The 23,843-nt window shown below is 36.2% G+C and overlaps 1 protein-coding gene across 1 annotated transcript in view; it reads left to right on the top strand.

Annotated features, from left to right (window-relative positions):
• LOC118894708 (T-cell receptor-associated transmembrane adapter 1) overlaps positions 1–21,654 on the top strand; it is a 34,511-nt gene extending 12,857 nt beyond the window's left edge. The window contains exons 3-6 of the mRNA XM_036851171.1: positions 6,779–6,815; positions 13,240–13,301; positions 15,370–15,458; positions 20,871–21,654. Coding sequence (XP_036707066.1) covers positions 6,779–6,815; positions 13,240–13,301; positions 15,370–15,458; positions 20,871–21,125 — 443 coding nt within the window. The 3' untranslated portion in view covers positions 21,126–21,654. The remainder of the gene's footprint in view (positions 1–6,778; positions 6,816–13,239; positions 13,302–15,369; positions 15,459–20,870) is intronic.
• Positions 21,655–23,843: the final 2,189 nt, after the last annotated feature.

The raw sequence follows: 23,843 nt of genomic DNA, 5'->3' as shown, positions 1-23,843 counted from the left end.
TCTTAAGTGTTGATAACGCTAATGTAAGGTATGAAGAAGGCATTATTGTCATACAGATTTGAAAAAAAAAAGATGAGAGACACTAGCAAATGAAGTGACATGGCTGAGGTCTCACATCTAATCAATACCACAATCAAGGATAAATGCTCAGTTTTTCTAATTATCTGTTTAAAACCGTTTCCACCAGCACATGCTACTTTTACACTGTTTACCAAATGTCCTCAGCCAGAAACCCAACACTCTTTTAGGCTCTCTATTATATCATTTCTATGCCGAAGATGAAATTCCAGGTAAGCAACACATTTTCATTAGCAATGATTTCAGTAGTTATTTTTTATTTTCAAATGTGTTTCAGACTAACAAACTTTATATGTCAGTGCAAGATGACCCATCAGACATCTTCTAAAAAGTTTCCTTCCTTTATAGGAAGAAGAGAGCTAAGGGTAGCACTTTTCTTTGTATAATAGCTTAAGATGACTACCTTTCAATTTTTTTATTAAAACATTTTATGAATGCAGATAATATTGTCACCTGAATTAGTAAAAAGTGAATTGAGAGCTGTAAGAGATGAAATAATTTAAGGTGGGAACCAGGACAAGAATAATTATCTGAGCGAGTACTTCACTCTTCCTTGATTCTGGCTGAAATCCTCTGGAGATTTGTATGGGACCAGGGAACAAGTGGTTTTATGTTCAACATAAACCTAACTGTTTAACCTAAATTTTATTTAGCAAATTTGACCTATTTACTTTCAACCTAAATAGTCCTTTTCTTCAGCCCTATGATTGCATTGAATTGTGGTGAATATGTATGTTTAGAATCACTTTTTATCAATGTGATCAAGATCAGGGCTGGTCTAATTTTACTGACCTATTACTTCTGCCCAGAACTATTTGGCTGTACCAGTCTATTACAACACAAGGCGAATAGGTTTTCCAATTCTCATTTTTGGTTGTTTGTGTATTGTAATTTATTTACCCATATTCATACCGTTTTGCTACCATACAAACTTTTGGGGGGAGTTATTTGCTTGTGATGATTAGTTGACCACTGTTAAAAGACAGTTGCCTAACTAAAAAAAAGCAGGCTTTTCTTTCTTTTTTTTATACAAAGACAGATTTTTTTTTTCTTCTTTCTAATTGTACAAACCCAGGCATGCTATACCTGACTCTATTGCCTAAAATCAACAGAGTGGGAAAGAACGCTTCAAAAAAACAGGAAATTGTGAATTACATTTATTGATGTACTTTTAAAAATCAATTTCAGTTCCCTCAATTGTTTTTAAAATCATGGCTTTTGAAGTCAAGCTGACCTGTATTAGAACTCTGTTTTCAATATCTACCTGGGAGAACTTGTCTGAGGAACGTAACTTCTCTGACTCTCAGATTCCTTATCTACAAAATGTGGAAAATACTATGTAGACCATAGAGTTCTTGTGAGAAGTATGTAGATACCTTAGCACAGTGCTGAGGATTTAGTAGGTGGGTCCTGGACAGGGTACAGCCCACGTCACTGTTCCTGGTGGCCCTGGTGCTTCCTTCTTTCGCTCCTTCCACAAATGTTTGTTAGAGGTTTACTGTGGCTTCATTTAATTTTAATGTCTGTTATTTCAGTGAACATTTCAGTGAACATTAGTTTCTCTGGCTTTTTCACCCCTCCCACCGTGCCTAAACTCTCTAAGCCCTCTCCAGCTCTCATCCCATTTCCTGCCCCCGTCTCTTTATTATTTAACATGTCTGTACAATAACCTGAGTTTTAGTGATAATGGTTGTGTTCAAGTCACATACAGGTTTATTTTAGAGAGTTTTCTGTAGGCTTCCATGGAGTTGGTTCTAAATATTAGTCTGTCTCAAATTAATTTATCTGAGCAGTAAAGAGCTAAAGACTTCTCCAACACATCCCTCTTCTGTACCCTCACCGACTCCTTCATGGTGATCTTAAGCCCTACAGATGCATATAAGCCCGGTGGATTGCCCTGCTGCAGAGCCCTGCCTCTCCCTTTCTAAGGATGCTGAAAAAGACAGAGACGCCAGTGGGAGGGGGAGAAAAGGACACCTAGAGAGAGGGGAGTGGAGACATGCCAGAGTGCTCCAGTCTCCACCACAGCCCCCTGATGCTCAGGCCCCTCACTGCTGCACTGCGCCATCACTCCCACCAGCCAAAGACACTACACCCTTACCCAGGTCTGAGCCAGGTCCAACAGACTCTGTCTGACTACTCCAGGCAGGATGAAGTCTCCAGCAGGGGAGTCACAAGTTTCAGCACTGGGTCAAGTATAGGGATGGAGTGCTATCTCATACCCTCATGTGCACCTTCCCATCCTTTTAGGGCACCCTCTTTCCCCCACACCCCACCCCACCTCCAATCCCCTAGACCTGCAATCTGCTAGGAATTATGGTACCACCCACTTCCATCACCGGGACTTGGGTTGGGTCATGGGTAGGCTCACCCCCGAGCTCATGGATCCAGAAAAAAACAAAAAAAGACTGAGACTTTACTCGATCTTTACTCCTTAGGCGGAGCACATTACCCTGGGTCTTGCACTTTATAGATGTGCAAATTTAAGATTAGCCTTGGAACAGTGTTTGTTGTTTCCAATAAGGCCCTTTGTTCTTATCCCATCTCCCCTTTTTCTCTCTGCAGCCCATTCCCAACCACTCAAGTATTACTAATGACCCATCCTTTCTACCTCATATGAGCAAACAGCACTGTCTTTCTTTCTCACCCAGAGATTCCAAGTGGATTTGGGATTAGCTCTGCAAACTGTCTGACTCCTTTTCAGTCCTCCTGAAGACTCCTCACTGCTTTGTTTCTCCTGGACAGACAGACTAGAAGAGATTGCATCATATTAGCCAGCTTTTCTGCCCCTTGGTCTGTGTACACAATGCCCCTGCATCTGGCCTTATGTAACTTTTTATTTCTACATCTTTGTGCTATTCTTTGTGGCTAAGAAACTTGCAAGATATGACTCCACCTTGTCAAACAGTCAGTGAGTAAGTTTTGCAGGTGTATTAAATAGCTTATAAAAGAAAATCTCTATCCCAGCAACAATGCAGTATCTACACATTCAATCAGATAGACAAGATAAGCCTCTCCTTGATGTTTTCTGTAGCAGGGCTAGGTAGAAGCTTTGAAATGGAGTCCTCCCTTTCCCCAAAATAAATCTTTCATTTTATGTGATTCTTTGTCCGAATCTGTTCTTTAGTAGGATTATATTTATTTCTTTTCTGATAGGAAGGCATTCACTTTTTCTTCCTTTAAGTCCCCAAAATATTCTTTATCTAATCTTTCTTCTCTGTTTTGAGAAGGATAAAGAACTGCATGGTTCGCTCATACATCAAAGTCCTATCAGTGTATCTCCTCTTTGCTAGAAAATTATGGCACATATTTCACATTAAAAATGCATCATAAAATTTGTATTATGGAGTTTAAACCATGTGTTCTTGTTTCTTGTTGTTATGTATCGCACATGGAAGAGTGAACACTATAAAGGGGAAAACATAAAAGAAAATGTTAGCTCACACCCTTTCAACCATGAACCTGACCACAGTGTTTTTATCTGAATCACAAGAGAGGATTATGAAAACTCACCTAGCTTTTCTCACACAGAGTCTTGCAAACATAACTGCTTTATAATAAAATAAAAACTGTGTTTGATTTTATTAAATATAACTGAAATGTTTAAGTAGGTTTTAAATCATGCCATTTACTTTTAAATAAACCTATAAGGCCTGATGACAGAGCAAGCTCTTTTCGGGAGCCTGAGCTTGCTGACCTTTCTCCTTTGCCGTAACCTCTAAACCTTTGACTGTATACCTCTATTGAAAGAGATCATATTCTATCACACTTCTTATGGTAAGTATTGTAAAACTAAAACCTCGCAAGTACTGATTGTCCCACTCCAGATTATATGTTTAAATTTTAAGAGTAGTGTGATGTGGTGACTTTGAACTTTTAAGGTTCCCTTTCAGGGTGCTTCTTCAATACAGTTGGTTTTGATGTATAATATCCTTTACCTATGACTTATTTTCTCCTTCTTCACATTGTTTTAGTTCCCTTGCCTTCCACCTAAGCATCGCATTATTATATTGTAGCCTTTATATAGTTGTTTCTCTTTCCTTTTTCACACAAAGCTTTTTGGTCTAAATCTTTTATGTATTTATTTATTTATTTGCTTTTCTCTGCTGCTAATACATCGAACTACATTTTCCTTTTCCTTCTATAGAACTATCCTTTTACATATTACAGCAGTGTATTTTCCAGGCACCGTCATTCATACTCTAAGCACCTCCAACTGGAAAATCCACATTATCTTTAAGAACTATTGGTCTGTTTGGAGAAACATTTTTACTCCATACCTAGTTTTTTTTATTCTATTTAAGTACTGTCATTATTTTTTGTTTGTTTTTATCTTTTCTTTGAATTTACTACTCAATTGGTGAAAATCTTCTTGCTAAAGGTGAGATTTGATTATTTCATTTCAAATCAAGCTTTACTTATAATTCTTTTATCTTTCAAATAGCATTAAATTATATCAACTACTTTTCAGCTAATCCATTTAATGAAGAATCTTCGCAATTCAAATCAGCACAATTAAACGTGGCTTGCTGCAGGATATGGATTTAGAAAATATAATATTGATACCCAATTTTGTCATTTTCTAAAATGTTTTTACGTAAATTATTTCATTTATCTTCCACATTTACTCCATGATATAGGCATTATTAACACTACTTTATTGATAAACTAAGATCAGAGTTTTACAATGATTTTCATGTTCATTTGCAATGAAATGCATTGAAGAGCTGGTACCCAAATCCAGTGTCTTCTGATTCCTAACCCTGAATTTGTTCCATGATACCTCAGGCTACAGGTGGACTAAATTCTTGTGTATGCCCTTTAATTCCAGACAAATTTGAATAATAATTAATGACCTGAGTATAAACATGTACTTCATATAAAAAGAAATCAATACATACTTTATATTTTCCAGTTAACAATTTTCTAATCTATATTAACTAATTTTTATTCCAATGCGTATTGATATTTTTTACATTTCTCAAGCTTTCTGATTTTGCTGGGCTTCCATTAACTTGTGGCTACCATGCAACAGTAGACTTCTCTAGGCTTCTCCCAACATCCATGTTGCATTCATATTCACAAAACTAGTTTGAAGGTTGTTGAAAACAGCTGCATCTTTTAGATGCAGTCCATGGTAAGACATTTACTGTGGGCTAGAAGAAACATATTTCTGACAGATCCCAAATGGGATTCATCACTTTCGGTCCCATAGCTGCTTGATGTTTGTGCTTTGCAAAAACTTCCCGCATTTGGTCCTTCACAGAATTCTTCCAAACACATTGACACATGGCATATCCATTTCGCCCTGCAATGTGGTGATTTTAATAATTTGTTTGAAACATTATTTAATAACGTTTCTCTAAGAGTTAATGACCTCTCTGGAGAATAACAATTTTGTCGCACATAAATCTAACTAAAAATAGTCTTTGTAGTTGTTTAGTGACTTGCTCAATTATAGGGAAACATTTTTGTTAGTTTCTTACCAACACACAGTGTTTTCCAAATGTTAAGATGGAAAGATCACCATTTGATTGCTATTGTCTCTGGGTCACTGTCAGAGACTTAGATAATACTGGGCTTTACTTTCATATGATAGCTTTTGCAAGATTTTGGTTTTTATTTAATGCCAGGCTTAATAATATGCAATCAAAATGTAATAAATATCATATTATATACAACTATTCAGTTCAAAGAAAATTTATTGATAAACCAGTAATACACACTTCTTCATAATTTTGATCTTAATTATTAAAACTGAACTCTGAATTTCTCTTAATTTCCTCTAACTATTGCCTCTCTAAAAATTTCTTGAAACTATTTATTTCCAATTTTGAATACACATATTTAATTTGAAGTACAAATAATTCCTTTCATTTGCCTTTGAACCACCACCTCCAAGGTTCAACAGTGGATAGTTGGAGATTTGACCCATATTTTTTCCATGATTTTACAATCTTACATCAAATCTCTGGTCAGTCTGGTTTTTGCAGACCAGCATACTGTTTCCCTTAAAAGCCATAATACTGTTTTGATTACTTTTAGAGACTGTGTTGCCAACCTTTTCTGGATTTCTTCTCTGTAGAACCCTTATCTCTCCTTATCTCTCTTTTTACCATGTGGGTGAAATGTAATCATGACCAGAGGAACTTCCTGAACATCATTTTTATGATGTTGTTGTCACATACCAAGAAATGATAATGGGCACTCCAAGATTAGATAAATAAGTAAATAAATAGAAGTGTCTTCTAGGGACTTTTTTTTTTTCTTGATAAGGAAGAAAAGCCTATCCAAACCAGCAAGGGCAAAGAGGGAAATCTGTCAGAAGGAAGCAGAGGTGTTTCGTGGAACCTGAAGGCAGAGAGTATAGCCAGGCCCCACAACAGACTGGAACCACAGAAAAGGCAGGGACAGGTTTCCAATGTACTCCGCTTGGTGTTTCCCTGCATGAAATGGCCACACAGCTGGGCTCTGCATTACTGCCAAGCTGCACCGTGTTTTCATTCCAGATTACCAAGAGAGAACCTGATTGGCCCAAATCAGAGAATATCCTTATCCCTAGCTCAAACAGTGGTGGTCAAGTGGCTTGATTAAAGATGTTAACTGACATTGAGGCTAAGCTCCCCTCAGCATGCTCTAGAAGGTTTAAGACATGTACGTCAAAATTTCTTTTAATTTGTCTATTTTGAATATCTTTCAGATAAAATATACAGGTACTCCGATGACTACTTTCCCAGGTATGTAGAAAATGAGTCATAGATTATGATTCCCAAGGAATAAGGAGAAGTAACTAATGTTATATTGCTTATAGGTTTGGCTCAGGAATGTTTCACTTGGGTTAAAATAAAATGAAAAGTGAGTTTTAATTACTTTTACTTCCACCTGAAGAATAATAGTTATAATATTATTATCTGCCCTAGTTACTTACTCATCCTGAGTCAGTGAGAGAGCTGGATGAAGGACAAAATGAAACTCTAACCTGGTGTCTACAGAATCCTCATTAATTTTGGAAGAAGATATCCTAGATTAGGATTCAGTTCAGGTTGTAAAAATGTAGTCTAATTAAATATAGAATTGTGTGGCCCTTAAGAATTTAAGGTAGAAAGAAATCTGGCAATATTAATACAATTTAAGATATATATGCACACATACTTATACAAGGATGATTTGTGCTGTGCCATTTTTAAGGGTATTGCCAATAAATAACTCTAAAATAATATGCAGTTATAGATATAACATAACTTAATTGCTTATACTTATTAAACATGTTGCAGATAAATTTGTGTAGTATAAAACTTTTTTTAAAGAAGGTTTATAATATAAAGCATAGTAAAGAAGTTTCATTTTCTTGGACAATATATTCTGACCCAAATGTGTCATTAGATTGCAAATTTCTCTTTTAGGATTAAAAAAATCTAAATATAGAAAATTTCCTAGAGGATTCTTCAAGACCTTTTTGAAATGGTAAACTGAAAGGCTGAAAAGGTCTTTCAAAATACAGAGCTTTTTCACTGTACAGGGTAAGACTGCAAGCTTTTTATTGGCCTCTAAAATGTCCTTTTTTAAAAAAAAATTCTTCTCCGTGTGGAAATGTCTCTGGAAGATTCAGATCTGGGCTACAGGCAGACCCACACAAAAAAGACAATCTATATTTTATGACTGTTTTTAACATTGGATTCTATAACATGAGATAATTTAAGTCATTAGTTCATTTCAAGAGTGATTTGCTGATTTGGTTACAACAAAAAATATGACAAAAAGAATCCTACATAACCATGTAGAAGTTAATCTGACGATTGATTTGATACTTGTCATTTGAAAGGCAGTTAAGCTGCAGGGTGATAGAAAGTCTTGTGATACTATCGTTCTACCAAAGACTGGGTTGGTAGTTTTTGGGTTAGGATGGGAAGCGTCAGAAAGAAAAATTGGTAAAACACCCATCTCAAAGCAAGCAGGCTCTTAGCTGCAGGGAAAATTCAGAAAGGAGGCTTGTTCTTTTATAACATCTGTTCCTTCAATAAATATTCATTCAACAAATAAGCATTTGTTTAGACAACAGAGATACAAAGATGAAAAGATGTGATCCTTCCCTCAAGGATTTAATAATCTGTTATCTATTGTAATAAATCTCCATTTAGGCAAAATTTGAATATACAATGCAGATTGTATCTATTAAAAAGAGGCTGGCATATTAATTCACAAGTTTATGTATGTACTTCACAGCTTGGCTATTTCTCTGATTATGTAGTTTGGGAGCCAAAGTCACCTTTATAGGAGAGCATGGAGGCTTCAGAAAAAAAAAATGAACTATCTCGAGCTATTAAGAAATAAACATTAAAACAGCAAGTGGAAATAAGGGCTAGCTTTCTTAGGTAGGGCTAGAATTGTGGTTGCTTCCTCAGTCCTTAGATGGTTCGAGGCTGGGTAGAAGGGAGGCAAGCTTCCCTCACACTGGGTTCCCTGCTGCACTGTCCCCCTGCTCCTACTCAGCATTGGTTTAGGTGGGAAGATATGATGGAGGGGGAAGAAATTTGCTTCTCTGGTCTTATCTTCCTGCTTCCCCAAATCCCTGCCTTCCTGCATCAGTAAGTCAGGAACATGGTCACTTTAAGGACAGCAAAGCGTCTCTATCTAATAGAAATTTAAATATACACTTCCTGGTATTTACCCCTGGGCCACTTTATTTGTCCTTTAAACGTAATTCTACACAATTCTTGTCTTTTGATCTGTGTTACGAGGATAATGCAGTGAGAATATCATCGGTTTGAGATACAAACAGTTCTGGATGTTAATCACTCTTGCGATTACCAGGTTTGTAATCTTGGGAAAATGAGCATTGCTGAAGTGGAATTTTACCATCTGAAAAGTATGGATTATAATATAATACTGTACTTACAAGGGTAGCTGACGGATTAAAAAAACAACAAAAAAAGGCTGAATGTTTTATTAGGTGAAAATTAAGGTCTAAGAAAATTCCCACCCATTTGAATTATATTTACCCCTTAATTTAGGAAAGCAGTTCAGATTTACACTAAGCTTATTATAGCTCCTCGGTGTTCAGAGTCTGTCTCAAGGACTTAGGACAAATCCCCAGCGACTTTTGCATGGTCTTCTGGGTGGCACTGAAAGGTGCTTTTATCACAAAACATATCTCATCGCAGCTATTCTTCTACCTTAAGATGATTTCTTGGATTTCTAGTTTGGCAGGCTGAGAACCACCCCCCTTCACTTCCCCTCTTTGCTAAATATACTGACCTGGTGCCCTGGAACAGACCTTTAGTCTCAGCTGTCCTCTCCACCTGTTCCCAGGGTTGAGTATCCTGATGACAATAGAACTCTTGGGTAGCCTTCCCTGGTGCCTCATACTTCCAGGTAGATATGCAGATGAGGCCCTCACTGTGACCACTGCCACACTTGGAACCAAAGTATCTCCATGTTTTCCAGCCTTCTGTTTATTTGTTTTAATGTACAAGTAACCATAATCCAAGCTCCAATCCTGTGCGAAGGCAAGAAGTCCAGTCCCTAACCTAAGTATTTTTGGGAATCCCCCAGAATGTGCTTCTAGGTTCCAAAAACCTTATTCTTGGTTGCCTCTTGGGTACCCCTAGCTCTGTGTCACTGCTCTAGTTTTCTTTCCCCATCTTGTTTAGAATTCTTCATGCTGGCAGATCTTTCCAGTCTCCTTTCCCCCAAACTTTGACAAAAGACTCTTCTTTTCAAGGGCTCCAAAGCACTGGCAATATAAGCTCCTGTGTTTAACTGACTTTACAAAAAAGTAGACATCATTAGAAGGACATTTGAACACTGATCAAGAGAATAAAAATTTAATGTTAGATATCATTGCCTGAGAGTCCATTAACTTCCCCCCTCATAGGAAATACTACTGGTTCTTAGCTAACCCTAGCCATACTAACCCTAGTTATACAAAAATTGCTGGGGTTTACACTTTTCTCTTGGACCAAGGGTCTATCTTTGATATCCACTCACCCCAAATTCAAGAAACCTACACCCATGGCACAGTCCCTGCCAGAGAAAGTAAAAATTTAGTGAGCATATACTCAGGAACACCTTGTTGCAGCAACTTTCCCTTTTTTCTCCTCCTTCATTATTGCTTTTTCTTTCCTTTTTGTCTCATTCCCATCAGTATATAAACAGACAGTACTGTCTGACATCTTTTTTAAAAAAAAGAAAAGAAAAGTTCCCTTGATATTAGATTGCCTATAGTTACCTCTCCATTGCTCTGCACCCTTTATAGCAAAACTTGGAAGTGCCATCTACATTCTGTCCATATTTGCTGACTTCTCTTCCTCTTCTCTTCTTTCTTGAACCTATTCTATTCGATCTTCTGTCCTCAATAATCCACTGACTCAGCTTTTGTCAAGATCACCAATGAAATCTACATGGCAAATCTTAGTCTCATTATACGTGGTCCATCTGTAGCATTTGACACATTGACACTCTACTTCTTGAGACACTTGCTTCTCCAGACTCTGGGCCATCCCCTTTTTGGTTTTTCTCCTCAATTAGTAGCAGCTTCTTCTCCTTTGCTGGTTCCTGAACCTTCGACAACAGAGTGCCCAGGGCTCGGTCTAGTGAACCTCTTCTCTATCTACACTCATTCCATTAGTCATTTCATCCTCTCTCATGGCTTTCAGTAACATTTATACACTGGTGAAGCCCAAACATATATCTGCCTATTCAAAGAAATGTCTACTAAGCAAATCAGGTTAACACTTAGCAAAAACAACTTCTGATAGACCCTAAGCTTACTCTTTTTTTATCAATCTTACAATTTCCCAGCCCCTTAAAATAGTTTTATTTAGTTTTACAGAAATCTTTCATTTTTATTTGGATATTGGAACCCTACATTTATGTCATTGAATTTGGGAGCTGAAAAGAACAATAGGGATTAAATAATTTAATATCCTTGTTTATAAATAAGGAAATTGAAATTCAGAGATTTATGTCCAAAATCACCCACACAGAAGTAATGATTTTTTAAAAATTGAATTTACTTATTTAATCTACTTAGATAATAAAGTATTTGAGGCATTTTCTTTAAAGGACTCACAATTAAAATAATAATAAAATATAAATACAAACTTTAAAAATAGAGACTAGAGAAAATTTATGTGAAAGTAGAAAATTTGAACCCTAGTAAAAGATGCAATAATATTATTTTAAATCTGGAATGTCAGTAAATGTGCTGATTAGTTAGAAGATCATTTCAGACATGTTGAGAACAATGGAGAATCTGCTCTGGCCCAAAAACTCAGAGGTGCACTAGCCTCTGGGCATATTTATTAATTTATTTTAATAGTAATCAATCTTCAACATAAAACACTGCCAAACATTTGTGCTTGAAGTTTATTAGATATTTGCATTAGGCTGGAGCTATTGGCACTGCCAAGTAAAGACATACTTTTTAATTTGTTGGTTAGGCAACTGCTTCTTTATAATAGTTTATTTGCGATGATTAATCATTTGAGACCTGCCTGTAGACACAGGGCACTGCATCATAAATCACGTCTTATTTTCATTCATAGAGAATGAAATGATGTTCATTTTTTGGACATGATTTATCATTTGCAGGTTGTATCTGCTATCTGTGTGGGCTAGGAAAAAATGGATGGATTGTCATTAAAAATTCTTCACCTTTTGCTATTATATTCTCTGTATAGCCAGAGAAAAACCATGAGCAGGGACTATTCCATATCCCAATATTAAGCTGTAGTGAATTACCAATGGAAAGAAAGGTTATGGATGAGTTTCTTTGTTATCAGATAAGTGAAATACATGCCAGCATCTGGATTTTCAAATCATTTCATACAGGTATCATTTGATCTGTTTTTTTTTTTTTTAACGATACCTACTTACTATTTACATATACTGTCTTCTTTCAGAAGCATGGGAGTAGTATAGGTGTTCTGCCTTGAGATAAGAGTTCTTTTTCCTTCTGATGCAATTCCCTCCAGCTCTCAGTGATATGTAATCTCAATGTTAAAACATTTGCTGCTGTTTTATGAAATGCCACTCTTACTCCCTGAAATGTTCTTCTGTCCCCAACCTGCTATTGTGAAAGCTGGTCACCAGGGCCATTGTCACTGTCTGGTGACAATGGTAGGTTGTCTACTGTAATCCTAATAGGATTATTCAGATGAGGCTATAAGGAAAGTTAATCAAACATCAAGAGCAAATAGTATTCAGAGCTTTAGGACAAGACTTGCATTACAATCCTAGCACTGACAGTTACTGTCTATGTGTCTTTTGACAATTTACCTCTCTAGCTTGCAAATTCCTTATGTGCACAATGGGGATTTTTAACAAATGCTTCTCATAGGGTTGTCCTGAGGGTTGAATGAGCACTGGCATAAAGAAAAGCTTTCACAACTGTTATTTATTGCTGATATTACACATAAGGTTAGGGAAAATACTTTAATCTACCTGAATCTCAGACTTATCTGTAAAGTGGAAAATAATAATATTTCTGCAGAATGTCCCTCGGTTTTTGATGTAATGCATGTAAAACAGCACAGTATTTGGACGTAATAGGTGATCAATCATTATATTGCATCTGCCAAGCTGAGTCTACGATATTTCTCTGGCCTCTTATTTTTTAATCATCACTGTCAATATTTAGTTAGTAAACAGAGTGCTAGAGGTATGTTCAGAGTGCTATTCTTGACAAATAAACAGGAAGTACAATGTATAGATTAGAGCACAGATAATCTAGGTTCTAATCCCAGCTCTGCCATTTACTAGTCTTGTGACCTTCAGCAAATTATATAACCAAGCTGTGCCTCAGATTCCTTATCCATAAAGTGGGAATGCTGTAGTGCCTATCTGGTCGAATTGTCGTGAGAATTAAATGAATGAATATATATATAATGCACTTCAAGTAGTATCTGACACACAGCAAGTGCTAAATAAGTATTTGCTATTATTGTTCCCCAAAAGAGGGTCCAAAACACATCTTTTCAAATTCATACACACATACGCATACACACTTGCATTTACTCACTTACTTGCCTATCTACCTTGGGTGGTCAAGGCTGAATAAGAGCACGCAATAATTTACCCAATATTGAATTTAGCTGAGAAATTAGTTTTGAATTATGTGTAAAGTAGATTCTAACAAGGCAAATTATTTCCTTATTATAGGGAAAATGAGTATGATCTTGAAGACACACCAATTTATGGTAACTTAGATAATGTGGTCCCAGGTAAGTTTTATTTTTCCAGAAATTAAATTTATTTATAAATCAATTACCCCACTTAATTCCACAAAGAATTTGAGGTAGCTTATTTTTTTGTCACAGTCACATTTAAATGTTCCAATGGTAACCATAAATTCAGTATTTTTAGCATATCATTTAGCATATATTTCCAAAGCTGCATATCATAAATCATATTGCAACATTCAGTGTAAATCAACATCCTGTTTTTCTATATTCTCTTTATTTTACTCTAGTAGTAATGAGAATACCGGAAGACTCTATTACCATGAATTTTGACACACACAGAATTCTATGAAATAAAGCTACTTCTAGAACAGTAAATGACCCAGGAAAACAGTGCTTTATGCTCTGTATATAAAAGCAAATCTACAGTGAATAATTTGGAACAAAGAACATGTTCTCTGGTTTCCCTTGTTTTAACTGGTTCTTTTAAATTAGAGAACCTAGGTTTACACTGATGACAAGCAGGGAAAGAGAAGCGCCAAACAATCACTGAGTGGGTTATACATTTTTTTTGTTCTTTTGTAACAAGTACTCTTCAATTCCCAGCATCCCTTATAACTTGAAATATCCCAGCCATCCCAAAAATAAAATGCCCCTAAATGCCTCAAAACAAACAGCTGTGATCTAATTCCAGCGCTCTGATGAGAGAAGCTGTTGAGAGTAACACTAGGATTTAACGCTATCCTTGCCCTGTAAGAAGTTCACTTAATTCATGATAGGAGACTTGGGGGTTAATTCCTGTTGATCTCTGAGTCTCGAACACAGAGGTTTCCAGTAATGGGCTAAACTTATCTGAATCTCTATATATCAAAACAGTATGGAATCTCCTAAAGTTACACACAGGAGTCAAGAATTTATTTAATTTTTGTCTTTCCCCCCACTGTAAAGTGTCCTCTAAACTCTGCACTCTGAGGAATCAGAAACTATTTTTCAGGAATAGACTATTAAAAATAATTTTCCCTCCCATTTCCCCTTGCGGAATTTTGGTACCCACCTGTAATATCTGAGGACTTAATTTCTTATGTATTCTGGTGGCTCAAAGCCCACCATATCTGCAGTCGCCATGTCTAATGTGCACAGGTGTCACTCCTACAGGTTCTGATTTAGTAGTTCCATGATAGAGCTCAGGAACCTGCTATTTAACAAGGCTTCCAGGTGATTCTAATGCATGTTTTCCATGATCCATGCTTTGAGAAACATCACCCTATGGGCCAGTTCTCTGCATTGCTTTTCAGAAAGGGTTGAATGATTTTGAAGTACCTTGTATTATAGTAAACATATATTTTTATCTATGGGGTCAAACTGGTGCAATCCACATCTCTGCCAGGTCTGCTCTCCTTCTTCTCCCTTTTAAATAGGAGTATCTGGGGAAAGAAAGGTACGGATGATTCCGTAAGCATCCCCACAGGATGAAATAAGTGCAGGTCTGCTGGCTGGTGGACATGGTACAAAAACCCCCAAGTACTTAGTACCAGCAGTATACACCCCAGACCCTCAAAACAGTCTGGCTGAACTGTCCTGTCACTGATTTATGGGACGACAAACATAATCTAAACCCTCTTTTTTCAAAAATGGTATGTAAGGTTAAGAAGGCCTCTTAGTAAAACGTCTTACTTATGGAAAAAATTACCAAATCGTAATCATCAATATATGTGCTCTATGCTTTATGCCATCTGCACCATTTGTAATCACGCTTAAAGGGAACACAGACAATCCTTTAACTCGTGGGATCTCAATAACATCTAAATGGTAGTTTAAGTTGAGAGTGTCATGTCCTACAATGGTATGAAGAAATTAATATGATCTCGTTCTTATCCCAAGTGACCTTCTTTTGTCTAATTGTTAATGCTGTAGGGCAACAGACTTCTCCACAGTCTGATCTGCAGAGCAGTTTGTGCTTCCTTCCCTCTTTGTATCTTCACAAAAAAAGCCTAGTCAAATGATCCCTGAAGGTTTCACATTTATAGCTAAATGTTGTTTGGGTCGTGTATTTTTATTCATGCCAGCATTTTTTTAGTTTTCCGTTGTAAATCTCTTTTCCACTCCCAAGAACCAGTGGATGAAAACTGCTATGAACAAATGAAAGCCCGGCCAGAGAGATCTGTGAGCAAACTGCAAGAAGCCGCCCCACCTTCACAGGTCAGTCTTGTTTTCCGTATCAGGGGCCAAGTTCAACCTAGGTCATAGCACAGCTGCATGTTTCAAGAGCATAAAAACAGCACATTCTGATAAACATCAGAAGCAGCCTGTTAGAAATTTTGCATTCTGAATCGGTGTCAACCTCTGGAGCCTGAGCTCTAATGAAAAGCTCGAAGGCAAATAAATAGTACTCAGAGCTACACTTAAGGAGTCAAAATTACGTACAACTACAAAGGCAGTAGATTTCAAGGGAAAAGTGGATTCTCTTCCTAAAGAATAAGTTAAGCTTTTTCTTTCAGAGTGAAAAAAATGACATGTATCATAGAAATAAATATAAAAGTTGACACATGCAGAATTCTCAGAAGACCTAGATGTCGGGAATTTATGGCGGATGGGGAGAAAGAGACCTTTAGTGAAAAGATAAATCAACTAATTATAAAAGACCATACTTCTGTTTTATTAAAAAAAATGAGTGTAAATTTGATACAAGTCCTATGGCTAAGGTCTTATGACAAGAGATTTACACGTGGCTTGTGTGGAGATAGGCAGGACTAAAGCCTAAGTAGAAACAGAAAAGCCCAAGAAGAAATGGGTAGTTTATCTTTTTACTACCACAATCAGTTCAGCATCCTCAGACATAGCACTGCCATTCACGATTCTTAGCATACGTGAGGCTGAAATGTTACAAATTTCAGTTATAATGGTTCTTTCTTATTCCCGATCTCGTCCCTTTTATTATGTGCTCTTGTGCTATTCCCTAGAAACAGTCATAGGGCCAGCATTTCCTATGCAGTTGTTACATGTCACGCTTGTATTATGTGCTTTATAGGCATATCTTTCTAGATTCCTATAAGGGAGACAGCACGATTATTCCCATCTGACAGAGGCTTGCAAAAGATGAAAAACTTAACCTAGAGACTCAGAAACTGAGTGGGGAGACAGAATCCAAACTTAGTCCTGCCTAATAGAAAATACTCTCCTCCCAAAGATGGGTCAGAACTTGGAAACTTCCCATTAAGATAGAATTTCTCTTTTTCTTTATATGAATCCCTTAAAAAATCAAATTCTTGAAATTTTTATTAAGAAACCAAGATGTGGTGAGGTTTAAGCAAAATGTAAAGTCGTCCTCTCATGGGCAAATCTGTCATGTGATGTTCAATTAATTTTAAATGTATTTTTTAGATAAAAGATATGAAAAACTGCATGTTATAATATGATCTTCAAAATTCATGGTAATATTCATGATAATAAAGAGAAAACCTCTAAAGAAGGTTAAAATATAACTACACCACCTGAAATGCAGAGATTCACAGCACCTTAGTTATAAAAGCACTGAGAATTCTGAGTAGAAGTTGCTGTTTAAAACATATAAATTAAACAGGCCAGCTTTATTTGTGCTGCATCTGGTTTTTACTCAAGTGGAAATTGTGCAAAGCCTTAAAATATCTTCAAAAGTCTGCTATTCTATAAATTATATATTTAAAGACACTTCTAAGGAGATTAGTCTTCATTCTATTTCACCCTTCTCACAAATTTAATTTCACAAATTGGAAGTAATCTCTTTGGTTTTTTAAATTAATTCTTATTGGAGTATAGTTGACTTACAATGTTGTGTTAGTTTCAGGTGTTCAGCAAAGTAAATCAGTTATACATATACATATATCCACTCTTTTTCAGATTCTATTCCCAGATAGGTCATTACAGAGTATTGCGTAGAGTTCCCTGTGCTGTACAGTAGGTTCTTATTAGTTATCTATTTTACATATAGTAGCATGTATATGTCAATCCCAGTCTCCCAATTTATCCCACCCAGAAGTCATCTCTTCATATTTGCTCAATTCCATTTTATTAGAATGATCATTATCATCAAAAACACTACCCCATTAGCTACTATGATACATAGTTACTTGGGTCAATTACAAAAGCATAAAGAATCTATAACATAATGCAATAAAGCCTGATGGATAAAGTGTTTGTTGGAAAAGGGAATAAGTTTCTTGCCCTTTGAAAATGATGTGTACAGTTCAGAAGTTGTAATTTCAGTATCTAAGTCTACTATTGACTAGGAAGAGATGATCAGGAAACCTAACGATAAAATGAGTTCATGAGAGTTCCCATGTCTTAAAAAAAATTTGAAGGATGCAAGTGTGAACTTGTTTCTCTTCTCTTATCCTCATGTTAAAACCTCTCACCTATCCCTCCTTTCCCTCCTATGTCAGAAGCAACCTCTCCTCTTTCCAAAGCCAATACTCCTACTTGTGCTCTTGAGTATTTCTCCTATTTCCTTCAAGATCTTGCACCTTCAATTATTTAATTTGTCTCCATTTCTTTCTTTAAATGAATTACTAGTGACCTACCAATATATACAAATCTCTGCAATATTTAAAAACAAATAAAACAACAAAGCTCTACTTCAACCTGTTTTTCTCTCTAATTCCTAAACTGGTTCTTACTTTCCTCCATGGTTTCCATTTCTTTTCATAGATACAAATTCTTTTTTCCCTGTCTATATTTTCCACCCATCTATTCAAATAAAACAACACTCTGGAAGTCACAAATGACTATTACACGTACACACTGTGGTCCTTTCTCAGGACTCTCATTCTTTGAACTCTGCAGGACTTGATAAAGTGGACCAGTTGTTGACCAGACATACATTATTTGCTTTCAGTTATAAGCGCAAAAACCCAATTCAAACCAGTTTAGCATAAAAGGGAAATCACTGGCTCATGTAACTGGGAGATGAAATGGTGTCTTTTGTTTTTGAAATGATTGAATATGAGGGCTCTCTCCATTTCTTCTCCCTGCTTCTCTGTTACTGACTTCATTCTCTTCTATTACCAACAGACTGTTCCATTGAGGCTGGGAAAGCCACTGGAGACTCAGATTTTCTTCCTCCCAAATCCAGAAAAAGATATCTTTTCTATTTCTGCATCTGTACCTCAGTCCCAAAGATGCCATGCAATTGGCTCTACTGAAGTCACATGCCCACACTTGGGCCAACTTCTGTTGGCAGGAGGATGGGTAGTGTAATTTTTTCCAGCCTGGGTCGCATGCTTAATCCTGTGCTGAGCTTGGAGTACAGCATTGTGATTGATAGGCTCTCCAGGACCAGATAGAAGAGGGAAATTTCCTAAAGGAAAGTGGAGAATTTATCAAAGAAAGAGAATAGAACAAAGTGCTGGACAGTTGAAAAAGATATCCACCCCTTTGTATTACTGAGTGCCTTTTGGCTATTTTTCTAACTTCACTGACATCTTCTCTATCTATCTAGTCAAAGGCAAAGCAGGTCTGAAAAGCTTGAGGTGTATTCAGGAAGCAGAAATGGCCAGTTTGCTTGAAATAGAGAGTTTATGCAGGGGAGTACTGGGAATCAAAATAGAAAGTGTGGAAGTATAAGCATAGAAAACCTTGAATGCCATGCTATAAAATTCAGATTCTAGGCTAAAATTTTTGAGACAGAATGGTAAAATATTGAAGTTATGCCTTAGGAAGATAACTTGAAGACAGTATATGGGCTAACTGGCAGAGTGTAGAGACTCAAGCAAGGATACAAGTTACCCATCTTCTATACAATTTTCCAGAAATGATTATTTTACAAATAAAAAGTCAGACAAACATACAAGAGAGGTTGTAAATAGAGCCATCCCCCTGCCTGGTGGAGAAGATTTAAGACATTTAACTTTTAGCATGAAAACAAGTGCCTACAGGGAGAAGCTTATCCACACATAGGGGTTTTGTTAATCCAAATGTTGCTTTTTTACCCTAGACTCCACAAGTTGATATACCTTTGGCTTACTCTGAATGGTAAATCCTTCACACAGAATATTTTGGTTTATTCAATAGCTGTCCTAAAGTTTTAGCCTACAACTCTGATAATTTAGCCTACAGCTCTGATAACCTTGAAAAACCAGGTCTGAACTGCACAGGGCTGCTTAAATGCTGATTGCTTTCACCAGATGCATACTACAGCGCTACACCGTGAGGGGTTAGTTGAATTTGTGGACGCGGAACTGCGGAAATGGAGGGCTGACTGCAAAATTATATGTGAATTTTTACCTGTTCAAGGGGTTGGCATCCCTAACCCCCAGGTTGTTCAAGGGTCAACTGTTCAACTACATATTATCTCTATTTGCTAATAATGTTGTAAGATAGGTACTCTCATTTTATAGCAAGAGGCTCAAAATAGTTAAAAACAAACAAACAAAAACTGCCCAAGGTCCCATGACCAGTATATTACAGAGCTGGAGTTCAATCCTAAACTTTCAAACACCAAATTCAAGGTCTTGTCTTCAGGCCTATTGCTTTCCCCAAGTTTCTCTAGGCTCCTGCCCTTCTTATTCTAGTACTGACGCAGCTCTAGGCCAGAGAGGACTACCAGGCTTTCTTGTGCAAATGAATATCTCCAAGACCAACCTAAATGAACTCAAACAGGATCTGGGGACAGGTAGGCAAGAAGGAAGTAAAAAAAACAGGAAAAAAAGGAGAAAATGGGAAAATGGGAAATGCAATTCTTGCCAAATGCCAGTCATTTAAATGGACACTGTTAACCTTATACTATTTTTTTTATAATGTAGCAAACACATATAGTTCTTTTTTTTTTTAACACGATTTTAATTTTTATTTATTTATTTATTTATTGCCACGTTGGGTCTTTGTTGCTGTACGTGGGCTTTCCTCAGTTGCGGCGAGCGGGGGTTACTCTTTGTTGCAGTGCACGGGCTTCTCTTGTTGCGGAGCACGGGCTCTAGGCATGCGGGCTTCAGTAGTTGTGGCACATGGGCTCAGTAGCTGTGGCGTGCGGGCTCTAGAGCACAGGCTCAGTAGTTGTGGCACACGGGCTTAGTTGCTCTCCGGCATGTGGGATCTTTCTGGACCGGGGATCGAACCCGTGTCCCCTGCATTGGCAGGAGGATTCTTAACCACTGCGCCACCAGGGAAGTCCCTAACATTATACTTCTGAGTCTCAAAAATGTAGAAAAATTTGGGAGTTTTGCGGGTACCATCAAATGACCAAGTATTAAACATATGTAAAGCAGATTTTTGATTGGTTAAATTCCCTCCTATCATGCTTTGTTCCCAGTTTAACAAATCAGTATTGTTACTTGATAGGCGAAACATAGGGCAAGCACTCCCTGAGGTGAAGGCAGGGGGAGAGGCAGGTAAAAATCCATCTACAAGGTTCATGTATATTTTGAGTATAAAAAAGAAATACAACTATACACACACAAAAAGTTCACTTAAGTGTTTTCCACTCCAAAGTCTTATCATCCTAATTGACAAATTTGGCAAATAAGGTAGCTGAAGCCCAGAAAACAAGCTGTGTGTTTTTTATAGGCCTTAGAAATACCCAGAGGTCATCAAAGTTAAAGAATGGCTAACAATGAAGAATTAACATACCTTTCTTTCTAGGAAACTGAAGCAAAGGTGTTCTATGCCTCACTAGATCACAGCTGTGAGGGGAAGCGCAGAAAGCCCAAGAAACAGAAAACTTATTCGTCAGACAAGGATGAGGATGGGCAGGTACATGCAACGGATATCAACCTTTCTAAGACCACTTTGATGGACAGTTTCCCACCAGAAAGCCAGGCAATAGAGGAAAACATTCATGATGATCCCATCAGGCTGTTTGGATTGATCCGTGCACGGAAAGAAACTGTAAACTAGCTGGACTATTATCTAGCTCAGTGATCCAGCTCTTACTGGAAGTGGTTGCTAAAGAAATGAAGACCCCATATGACACAGCATGATATGTCAGGGTGATTAGCTGATCGTCTGTTGGTGGGATGGTGGCTCACCTTTTATACAGAGCTTATGTTATACACAGCAAATGGAATACCATACAAATTAGTTATTTAAATTAGTTATTTGAATTCACTTAACAAATACTGATGTAGTCAAATGTAAATGAAATCAAGTTTGCAAATTGATCCTGATAACAAAATCATAACTTCAAAACAATTATTAATACTCAGCGAAATAAACCAAAAAAAAAAAAAAAAGGTTTTAAGCATAAATATGTTCTGGATCATGTTGTAAGAGAAATAAAAGTCAATGTTTTTTTTTTTAAAACAGTTCTCGTTTCTCATCAATGTGAAACACCCCATAATTGGAAGAAATTTCTGACTGAAAGGCATGGGAGACATTAAAATTTATTTCTAAGAGAAGAGAGATAATCTTCTTAAGAAATATTTTTCACAAATGGAGAAATCTTTATTAGTTCTAAAAATTATTATAAAATTAATGCATATTCCTTGTAACAATAAACAGTATCAAAAAGAATTTAGATATTCCACTAGCCAGAGATAATTACTGTGATCAACTTTCTATATATTCTCCTAGATGTTTTTCTGGGCATGACCATATATATACCCACATATATGACCATTAGTTGTGTTTTTAACCAAAAAAGAAAAAAGGGGAATGATTATTTTATACATATTATTTAAACTTTTTTCACTTAACAATAATATACTGTAGATTTATTTCCACTGTTATTTTTAACTGTAACTAACTACAGTTATAATTTTAATGCCTGCATAGCATTTCATTGATGATTATACCAAAACTTATTTAAATAATTTTGAAGTACATTTAGCTCATTTCCAATCTCTGTTTTTTTGCTTTTACAAATAACATCGTAATGAGAATGCATCTCAGCACATATTTGGTACTTGTCTGACTTCTCCTTGAGGCTAAATGTCTAGGAAAAGAATTGCTGCTTTAAAAGGTATGCATTCTGTAAGTCTCTACAGAATATATTTCTGAAAGGCCAAGAGTTCGGTCAAAGTGTGTGTCCTATTTAAACTCTGATAAGTGCTCTTAAATTGCCCTCCAAAAAAATAATTAAAAAAAAAAACTTTCTATCTCTCTCCGTTTGGAGTAGGCATGTAATTCGGTCTCAAATCATCACTGACCAAGAAAATTGTACGTGACAGCTATCAGTCCTACCCTCTGACCAGAGCTTAGTCACTGTTTCTTCAATTGTTTGTGGAACTCCTGAGGCAGTTTATGTACTAAGTTATACAATGATGAGGGAAACTGAGACTCTGCACCCATTGAACTACAGGCTAGGAGAAAAGATGAGTATCAGGTTAACAAAGAAAAGTGTAGCTACTAGTAAGAAAAATACTATTAAGAAAACAGAAGAAAGAGATAATGGAGAGAGGGCATCTCTGAAGAAGAAATTTTAATTCTGAGAACTGAACAATGAGAAGAAGCCACCCAAGTAAAGAGAGGAAGAGCACATTTTGTGCAAGAATTCTATCCATATTTGGAAGTGCCTACTTATGTCAATAATTATTTTCCATTATGAATCTGTAGAAAATTAAATGCTGATGTCAAAGTAAAATATTTTAAGTTGTCCACAGTGCCATAGGAAACACAAAAAATACTAATATTTAAGGGCAGAAGAAAAGGAATCAGGTTTCTGATTCCAGAGAAGAGCCAAGAAAAACCCACAAGAAATAAAGTTAATAATTAATAATTACATACTGACTTTAAGTTTTTATGTTTAATTTAAAATAAAATCTTTGCTATCATATATGTTTATGTTGTTGCATTTCTATATATACCATGGTTCAGTAAAAATAAAGTTAGATTGTATTTTTGGCAGTTGTTTTTTCCTGTAATTATTCCACATCATTCACTTATGTTATTTACCTGGCACCTGGAAATATTTGAATTTTTTGCCTCTGGTTTATATCATTTGAATTCCAAAATATTTTAAAGTTTTATGTACCAGATATATCTGATGCCCATTAGTCAGGAAGGTTTTTAGCTACAAACTTAAATTCTTTAATAGATATAAGGCTCTTCAAGTTACCTATTTCTTGTTGAGTGAACTTTGTAAATTTGTGTCTTTTGAGGGATTTGTCCCTCTAATCTAAGTTGTTAAATTTATTGGCATAAAGTTGTTCAAAATATTCTCATATTATTCTTTTAATATCTGTAGAATTTGTAGTGACTTCACTTCTCTTTGATACTGATAATTTTCTTCTTTTTTCCCCATCTAGAGATTTATCAATTTTATGGATTTCCTGAAGAACAAGTTATTGTTCACATAATTTTTCTATTGTTTTTACATTTTCTGTTTTATTGATTTACCCTCTGATCTATATTATATCCTTTCTTCTGACTATTTTGTGTTTCATTTGTTCTTTTTTTTAGCATTTTAAGGTGGAAACTGAAGTCATTAATATAAAACTTTTCTTGTCTAAAATAGAGATTTAGTCTCATAAATTTCCCTTTTTAAAAATATTGTTTTGCTTTAGCTGCATCCCACAAATTTTGATATGTGCTTTCATATTCATTCATTTCAAACACTTTCAATTTCCCTTTTGATTTCTTCTTTGACCCATAGGTTATTTATAAATGTATTGTATA

Source organism: Balaenoptera musculus, chromosome 4, assembly GCF_009873245.2.
Source record: "Balaenoptera musculus isolate JJ_BM4_2016_0621 chromosome 4, mBalMus1.pri.v3, whole genome shotgun sequence".
Taxonomy (NCBI): Eukaryota; Metazoa; Chordata; class Mammalia; order Artiodactyla; family Balaenopteridae; genus Balaenoptera; species Balaenoptera musculus.
Note: the sequence above shows the minus strand (reverse complement) of the source record. Positions and strands in the feature narration are given on the sequence as shown.